At 40.6% G+C, this 9,116-nt stretch overlaps 1 protein-coding gene across 2 annotated transcripts; it reads right to left on the bottom strand.

The window, feature by feature from the left end:
- Window positions 1-5,647: 5,647 nt before the first annotated feature.
- LOC131886085 (5-aminolevulinate synthase, erythroid-specific, mitochondrial-like) lies at window positions 5,648-8,762 on the bottom strand. Of its 2 annotated transcripts, XM_059234316.1 has the most exons (7): window positions 8,529-8,762; window positions 8,352-8,403; window positions 7,507-7,797; window positions 7,048-7,440; window positions 6,644-6,988; window positions 6,308-6,576; window positions 5,648-6,234 (listed from the first exon to the last, which is right to left on the bottom strand). In XM_059234316.1, exons 2-7 carry the CDS (start codon window positions 8,401-8,403, stop codon window positions 5,878-5,880), a joined length of 1,707 nt encoding a protein of 568 aa, XP_059090299.1. In that variant the 5' UTR covers window positions 8,529-8,762; the 3' UTR covers window positions 5,648-5,877. The 2 variants fall into 2 exon arrangements, with proteins under 2 accessions (XP_059090299.1, XP_059090300.1); XM_059234317.1 differs by lacking the exons at window positions 8,352-8,403; window positions 8,529-8,762 and adding an exon at window positions 7,864-8,005.
- Between the last annotated feature and the right edge of the window lie 354 nt (window positions 8,763-9,116).

The raw sequence follows: 9,116 nt of genomic DNA, 5'->3' as shown, positions 1-9,116 counted from the left end.
TAGAGCTCTAAAATGAGAGGGAAACACTCGGTTGAGATCAAAACAAAGCACAGCCTAATATCTTGGCTGACTCTTTTCCCCTCAGATCCCTTCATATAATTGGAAATGTTTGAGACGGGAGATGAATTATCTTAATTTAATTCATCTTCAAATTCTCGCTCTCGCTTGCATTTTTTGGGTCATACTGAATGAGATCACAATTCAAATAAGCGTACTGTATTGGAAAAACTAAATTCTCATTGATTTAATCGAGTTGGACGATTTTGCATCTGTTGCACTAAAAATGTACTACATACACAGTCACGAGATTCAACGATGGGTGATCGAGAGATTATGATGCTAATGTTGGCGTAAGTAAGTGAGTGAGAGAAAGAATGGACAACAGGCAATGAGATATCAATTTCAAGATGAAGGGGAAGGCCTATCATTACTTGTCGATAGCATTATTTTTTTAAAGTTTGAGATTGAGGCAATACAACACAACAGAGTGTCTCATTACAATCGAACATCCAAGGACATTGGAAATGATTGTAATGATATTAATGACAATAACTGTTTCATTATCATTTGTGCCACATGAGTACTGGGGCTTATGAATTTCGCTTCGAGTGTGAGTGAAAACATATCAATTGCAAAGCAAACAGTTCTAATTAAAAAATCACAATATCATCGTTTTGGTTAGTGATACGTTTTTGGTCAACACAGTATGATATCTTTTAAACACATTCACCACAAACTGTCTCCTACAGTCAATTCCGTTGGTTGGGTTCAATCAATCAATCTATTGGATTTACTCCTCGAAAGGCGACAGTAAAGCTTAGAATGGGCCCCAAAAATCACATACCAAGTTGTACAAAAGTAATTGAATACACACTGAGACTTCTTTTTGCAATAAGAATTACTGATCACGTAAACTCCGACAAAATATATTTTAATGTTGAGCAGAAATTGCAGAAGTTCTAATAACTTTCCGTTCGTGTTTTGTTTTAGGAACCCTGAAATAAAGAATAAGACTTTTTGAACACTTCCTGATCTTGACTAGTGCTTAAAATATTACAGATTTTTTTGCTGTCTGCTCTATCTGATCTATTTTGAAAGGCAATTCTGAGGCTTTTAGGACGCGTTGGTTAATTGCCCCCTTCAGTTTTGATTGAACTACCCAAGCACATCTTAATCTTCCTTTTTTTCTTTCTTTTTTCTTCCTCGCAAGACCACAAGGAACAATTTTGATCTTTTTTTGCTCTTTAGATTTTTAGCTCAGATATTAAAATAAATACAAAAAACTGTTTTTTAGAAAGCCTATTTGATGGAAATTTTGAGCGCCATTAAATAGCACTTGAATACAAATAAGCATATGATCAATTTCATCACTACTAAGTTAAATGGGAATCAAGGGTCCTATCTTCATGAACTTTAGCTTCAAAGGCCCCAGTTATATCTAAATTCAAATCCCCTGACAATTGAATTAGATTTTCAGTAGCATAAAAGTAAAATCTCCAAAAGGTATTCAACAACACTTAAAATACACATAAGATATAAATTCTTTGAAACACATTTGTAAGTTTTAATAGAGCGTTTACTTACGCATTCACTTGAATTCTGAGGAAAATACAAGCAGCTGATTATTTTTGCGATTTGGGCTTTTTCTGACGATCTTGCTGTAACTGAGTGGAAAGTGCACATTTAAGGCCTCCTTCAAGTTTTTTCTATCTTGATTGAATATTCAGATCGGTTTATATGGGAGAATATTTTGCGCAACAATCGTAGGTCAGAAATATTGATGAATTGATGAATCCCCATCCTTAAAGTGAAACACTCTGTGATGTGAGTTTAACAAGCATAAGATAAAAAGTATCTGGTAAACAATGGTGAACTTCATTTGCCTCAAACAGTGGTTGGCTTGAGAAGAATGGGGCTGCTCAAGGAGAGCAAAATACATTCAACTAAAAAATATTGTTAGTCAATTGATTTGCATGCTTCCGTCAAAATAGATACTCTTGACTTGAGCATTCCCTGTCTGGGGTCATATTGTAACATGATGATGGATCTTGTTTAGCCATGTCATTTTGAAACTTAGGTAATCTTCAATGTGCGTGGTCCCTGGACTTATGTGATCAACCCCTGAGTAGGCAATGAGTAGCTAAAAAGCGCTTTTCTATTTAATCAACTGCCAATCAACTCAATCTTAAACTGGTGTCTACTTTGAGATGTAGGAGTCTAGCCATAATAAACCATCTGAGAATAGAGGTCAGAAAATATACAGCTGAGGTCAATCTACCTTTTGGTTGGTATGCTCCAAAGCACACTCCCTGGAATGCAATGTGGATAGAGGCCATCATCAAAACCTTCCTAGAGTCATCTCTGAACTACCAGCATCTGAGACACTTTTTGGATGCTTCTAGATTTAAGCAAGCCCAGTTGTTGGAAGGGGCCCCAGAAATCAAATCATTGGTCCATTGGCTTCCAAATCGTTGCGTTGATATCAAATGGACAATAACAAAAACGAACGCATTCAAACAATGAGACGCTTATCACCCATATATGTTAGACAGTTCTACAGTCTTGGTTAACCAACTCTACATACTTATCATAACTTTCCAAAGCCTCGGCTCGTTTAATATACATGTACTTATGCTCCTGAAGAAAAATTGTCACTATTTTCTTGCTATGACCATTTCATAATCATGCACGGCATTGCATACGGCTTCGTTGGTCTTGGGATGGGCACATAGACACAAGTAGTCGTTGCCGCAAATTTTAGAACATCAGAATAAAGCTGAAGTGCAAGCATCAAAAAGTCGTCGAGAAATCGAACCAAGTAGCTTCTCTCATTATAGAGCTTCAGTGTTTGGTTTCAAAAGAAAATTTACCCACAGCTGATGTCGGGTGCTGAGGGAACTGTCAAATCACGAAAACTGTCGGTGCAAATTCGCTTTGCCAGCTCAGCAGCCTGAAGTCCATGACAAGTGAGCATTATATTTTGAGTAATGTGATATGTTTAAATCTATTCGTATGTTAGCCGTGGGTTTGTTGATGGCAATAAAGCACATTAGTTGGGCCAGCTAAAAGAATAAAAGTACCCTCACTACCGCATGAGATTTGAGGTTTTGTTTCATATTTTTTCCCGCGGCTCACACTTGTTGCTTGCCTTAAAAGGGCTAATGGAAGAAGAGCAGGCCCTTTTGTTTTTATGGGTTGATCATTACCACAAAGTGCCTGACATGAATGGCTAAAATTGGATGGATTCAAAGCAGTCCTGTGAAAAAGCAGGCTTCTTCTAATTTTATCAATATGCCTTGAGCCGTAACTCAGTTCACCTTGAACGAGTCAAACAGTCTCACCAGAGTTTGCAAAATCAGACTGTCTCATTCTTTTATTGGCTCAAATTATCACTTGCACACGAGGGCAATTTATTGCAAGTGTGATCGCAAGGGTCTTGATGAAGTGTAGCAGAACATTTCTCTCCGCAGAATAGACGAACAAACGAACAAGATTTGAATAGGGGCTCGGCAGCTTCAAAAAAATCATCATTTTCCAAGAGTGACTAATTTTGCTTTTGGCCAATTCTTTAGTGAAGTCATGTTAGGTGAAACATTCTTTTCGTATTAATCTTAGCCACTCAATTTTGTTTGATAAGTGATCGTTAATTAAAAGAAGCGACAATCTCTTTTGAAATCTAGCATGGGGGCAATTTGCAATTTTTTGTATCGGGCAATCATCAAGTTTACAGTACATGGGGGATTTGCCGACATTAGCTTGAAAGCTATGTACTGGTCGGAACGCTTTTTCCTTCTAGCCCAGATTATAATGCAAAAAGGATTCTAATTGTGATTGATTCTAAAACGGCTACAAAAATGTCGCATTGTAGTAACTAAATTTATAAATAAAGTGCTGGCCTTATTTTGTGTCATTAAAAATTGTAGCGTTACCTTTGAACAAGAATTAGTATACATACTAAAATTAACGCTTGCATGTAAGAAATGTATGTTTGTATTTCGGGATTGGGTAAAGTTGGTAAAATGAGTAAATTGAGTCTCGAGATTTCCTTCAAGGGTTTTCAAGAGGATCCTGCACAAAGGCCAGTCTTGTGGCCGGCTCGTTCGCCATCATTGAGAAAATTCGAGGACAGATCCGGTCGCACTACATTGCTAATGGTTGATTTGATATTTAAGGATCAGTTGGCATGACGTCTACACGAAAAGCAATGTAACTTCCATACTTGGAGGTGATTGATCTCGACAGGTTATCAGTCCATTGTTTTGCCGAGTCATTGTTTACAAATGGCAGTTTCTTTTTGTTTAAATTCTAGTCTTTCTAAGTTTTAGTGAACCTGAAGTTTGGCACGTTTTAAATTTGCTTTCAAAATTTCATTTGGAATGGCCGATCAAGGACGAGATCTTCCCCTCTCCTAACTTGTTTATGGAACGATGTATTTCACAGTGCTGCCAGATGGCGGTTTAGTCCGCCAGATTTTGCTACTTCTGGCGTTTTTTGGTTCTGTCTGGCGGGAAGATTTTTCTTTTGGCGGGGAAGATGAATCTGGCCCCTGTCTGGCGTTTTTGAACTTTGTGCAGCGAGAAAATTTTCAACATTGACGGATAGGTTGATCTGGGTGGGTTGCTGGCGTTTTTGACTGACTTTAGGCGTTTTTTGACCCAAATATCAAGGAAATTGGCAAGTTTTTCCTAAGCTTTGAGGATGCTTTGCAAGAATGTAAGTTGTGCCTTGGTAATTTTATATCATTGCACCTTCAGTTTCATACTTCAGAGCATTTGATTAAAGTACAGCACACTTTTGGGCACAAATGGACGAGTTTGAAGTGTGCATCATGCATCACTTGTATGATCATCAATTCTATTCTCTAGAAATAACATAGCCGTGTGTTTAGTGCAGATGTAGTACAAGCATTACTGTTTCATTAGAGGTTTTCAAGGTTTTCAAATTGGTGTTTTCAACTTCGGAGGCAATCACTGTTCTCAATGCTGCTTTCTCAATAAATGCATCAGATGTGGCACAATTTGGTCAAAATGTCAATGCAATTTTTTACTGAAATCGAGGCATGGTTTATCGCCGTATTTTTCATACCCATTTCTCAATTTTTTATGCAAGCAATCTAGCGATCTTGAAGAAAACGTATGGGGTACTACTTCAAGTTGCATAAAAGTAGGTTTTGATGTTGACGAAAGATGATCAATGTTTCAATATTTTCTGCTCGATCTGATTCAATGAACACTTATATGCGTATTGAGGGCCACCCGGTAGGCACAAACATCAGCAATCAATAATCCATAGCATATTTTGGCTTGCAACACAAAATCAGGTTTCGGCCGATTTTACTGGTCCTCAGAGTTTTGAATTTTCTCATGGCCGCTATGTACAGGGAATCAACTTTGAGTTGTTTCAGCCGGATGATCTGCTCAGTCATCGTTCATTCAGTGGATGTGTGGGCGAATAGATTGAGGGAGCAAGTCAGCGTCTCCAATCTTAATGATCGTACAACAAATTCTTTTTTAAACAGGCTCTAATTGTAATCATTGTTCTAGCAACTCATCTGTAGCTCAGTTTTGACACCCGATTGCATAACCCCTATTGATAAGGCACACCAGAGAAATCCACATGCTGAGAGAAAGAGACTCGCGTGAATGGATTGCAAATTGAGTTTGACTTGTATTTCAATTCATAAAACGGAATCACCACCAGAACCTCGCCACATTGGACGGGGTAATCTGCATCTAGGTTCCTTGTTGATACTTCAGCATACATGAAATTCGCAAATGGCAATCAAGCGTAAAGCATTCCCGTCACCAAATTAAGGTTTGTTCACTTCGATACTGTTCGAATATGTACTGATTAGATAAGCCGTATTAGTTCAATCCACTAAGCAGCAGCGGAAACTTGGGGGCAATTCTCAACTTTGCAGCATCCCGGGTTGAAACGGGCCTCCAATTCTGAGAAAAGCACTGGCTTTTGGCAAAAGGTGCAAGTTTGCTCCCCATTAGGACATTCAACTTTTGGAGCTTTGGAGGGTTTCAATTCAAGTCCCACATCGGTCCAAACTTTAACCAGATCAGCCACAAATTGGTCCATCATCTCCCGGGAGTGGTGAGGGGTGGGGGCGATTCGTAGCTTCTCTTCTCCACGGGGTACGGTCGGGTAGTTGATGGCTTGCACATAATGTCCAAAGTTCTTAATGAGTTCATCCGAAATTTTGGTGGTCAATTCTGGGTTGCCAACCTACAGATAAAAGGTCCATTCTAAGAGTTAGAAATAGTTGGAGTCTAATGGAGGTTTCGTGAGCTAGTCTTACGTGGACAGGGATGATATGAGAAGGGGTGTGTTGAGCGGCCACACCTACTTCAAATAGTTTTTGCCTCAGGTATCGGACGTTTTCGCCATGAGTGGTTCTCAGGGAACGACCCTCATCGGATCTCAAAACTTGAATGGATGCCAAGGAGCCTCGCAAAACCGTTGGGGGTAAGGAAGTGGTAAAAATGAATCCAGAACCATAGCTTCGGACCATGTCCACCAGATTAGCCGTTGACGCAATGTATCCACCGACATTTCCAAAAGCCTTGCCTGAAAGAGTTATATATTCATTATATTTTTTAGGGACAAGGACACTTACTAAAACACTAAAGCATACCAAGTGTGCCGGTTATAATATCCATCTTATTCATAAGGCCATCGCGTTCTCCCACTCCAGCTCCCTGAGCACCATAGAGGCCTACCGCATGGACCTCGTCCACAAAAGTCAGAGCACCGTACTTGTGAGCCACATCGCAAAGTTCTTCTAATGGGCAGATGGCGCCCGTCATTGAATGGACCGTTTCAAAAGCCACGATTTTAGGAATGCCAGGAACCGATTTAGCCAGGAGTTCTTCCAAATGCTCAGGATCGTTGTGCCGAAATATGTGCTTGGGGACTCCGCTGTTCTTAATGCCTTGGATCATGGAGGCATGATTGCCCGCATCCGAATAAATCTCGCAACCTATTTCGATGCTTGCCGGTTAGAAACGTTTCGATATCATCTTTCCCGCTTAAACTTGCCTGGAAGATGCCTCGCCAAAGTGAACAGAGTAGTATCGTTGGCCACGTAACAACTAGTAAAGATCAAAGCGGCTTCTTTGGCGTGAAGATCTGCCAATTCAAGTTCGAGTTCCTCGTGCATCATAGAATTGCCGGAAATGTTGCGAGTTCCGCCGGCTCCCACGCCGTAATTATCCACGGCATGGTGCACGGCTGCTTTGACCTTGGGATGGGCGGACATGCCCAAGTAGTCGTTGCTGCACCAAACCGTGATGGGTCTCTCTCCCCAAGAGAACTCTTTAGCCGCAGGGAAATTTTCCGCGGAGCGGATCACCTTCTTGAACACCCGGTAAGAGTGATCCAATTTCTTCTTCAAGATTTGGCCTTGGAAGAATCCCTCATATTCAAAAGCAGCTGAAATACGTGAAAGTTAATTGGCTGCATTAACTGGATTCAGTTCCCGTATTTCAATCCTCTTACTCTTTTGTTGAATAACAATATCCTCGCTAATTGAGGGTGAGGCCATCTTGATAACCGACTCGGGTTCTTCGACGGCATTGGCCAAAAAAGGACATTTCTGGGCCATATTCAGAGTAGCGTCCACATTGGGTCCTGGTTGATGGAAGGTCGCCACAGCCCTCCTGATGGCTGGGCATTGGTCACCATAGGTCTTGACCAAGGACCCTGCATAGTTCTTTAAGAACGTGGTTGGGAGTTTTCTTGCAAATGGACAAGGCATGTTTGACATAGAGGCAAAAGTCTGGCTGAGAACTGGAATAGAAGCAAACAATTCAGTCTCAATTGAACCTTCAAAGTTAGAGATGAAATGGGACAAACCGAATTCAATCTAAACCTGTTGGCAAATCCTTTATATTGCTAGTATATTGAGCGGTCTCGGCTTCAGATTCCTCGTTTTCAAACTTGGTGGAAGGTTAACTGACCCCTTAAGCATATGATGCCCACTGCATGGTCCTTGCTACAATGCTACGACTGACCATGTGCCTGAGGGCAACAGCTCAAACTTCCTGAGACGATTCAACTCAGATGAACTAACATTTGGCTACGCAGAACATCCCTTGAACTATAATGGTTACTGGCTGTCCTATCGAAACTTGGAGTGGTTTTGGACGAAAAGTCGTTTTGAGTTTAAGAAACGGGACTTGCCTCCGCTTATGCTTTTTTTTAAGAGTTCAGCCTATCTTGGCGTCTTGACTACTTTTGGTTCCAATTTGAACCAGTTCTACGCATTTTTGAATTATGCAAATGCTACAGCATCATACGTATTTTTTATAAGCAGCATGTAAAAAGCACTTGTACACACTTACCTTTGTGCGTCTGCGGCAAAATGGAAGACCAGATCGTGTTATTGCTGAGCATCTGAAAGCGAAGCACAGAACTGAACGTAGTTTTATAATCCAGCAAAATGCTGCTGGCTTTGTCAATGTTTGTCCATTTGAGGAATAGATAATGACGTGTACCACAACTTGACAAGGACTACTTACTCTTCTTTGTTATCTCGTTTCCTCCCAATCGCAAACCAAAGCACATGTGATGATGAAAACCCCTTTTATGTGGAAACTAATGCAAAGACAGAAAGAGAGAGAGAGAGAGAGAGGGAGATGGACGCTACTGGACCAAAGAACGTTCTCAAAGCCACTCAAATTCGGAGCAAGAGAGGCTAATTTTGTTAACTTTTTTCACGTGCCTGGTCATGCCACAAGTGCGCTTGGGCAGGCTTGAATCCAAATCGAACAAAGTACGATTGGCCGAGTGAAGTCAGATCATTCCGTGACGGTTTTGCTCACTCGCGAGTTAGGACTGAGGTTCCTATATTAGTACGAATACACGTAGTCATGTATATTTTCATGGTTGGTTCTTGTTGAACAGCTCCATCCAATCACACTTGCAACGATGCCTTGCTTGACATTGAGTGCTGGGGAAGCAAATCGAGTCACAAGAGGAATACTATTAATCATGAAACGAGTTGAACGCGATTTAAAGAGGAAAACCACTTGATCCTGGCGCTTTATTTGGCATGGGAATTTCCGCTTTAGATCGTCCCGGGAGTAAATCTAAGCGCCCATATTTTG

This window comes from Tigriopus californicus, chromosome 9, assembly GCF_007210705.1.
Source record: "Tigriopus californicus strain San Diego chromosome 9, Tcal_SD_v2.1, whole genome shotgun sequence".
NCBI classification, from domain to species: Eukaryota; Metazoa; Arthropoda; class Copepoda; order Harpacticoida; family Harpacticidae; genus Tigriopus; species Tigriopus californicus.
Note: the sequence above shows the minus strand (reverse complement) of the source record. Positions and strands in the feature narration are given on the sequence as shown.

What these genes read in the sequence shown, in the direction of transcription:
- LOC131886085 (XM_059234316.1), bottom strand. Translation starts at nt 8,403, where the DNA reads ATGCTCAGCAATAACACGATCTGGTCTTCCATTTTGCCGCAGACGCAC. An exon ending in TATTGTTATTCAACAAAAGA is followed by an intron (nt 7,441 to 7,506) that starts GTAAGAGGATTG and finishes CACGTATTTCAG; the next exon opens with CTGCTTTTGAATATGAGGGA. An exon ending in TATTATAACCGGCACACTTG is followed by an intron (nt 6,577 to 6,643) that starts GTATGCTTTAGT and finishes TAACTCTTTCAG; the next exon opens with GCAAGGCTTTTGGAAATGTC.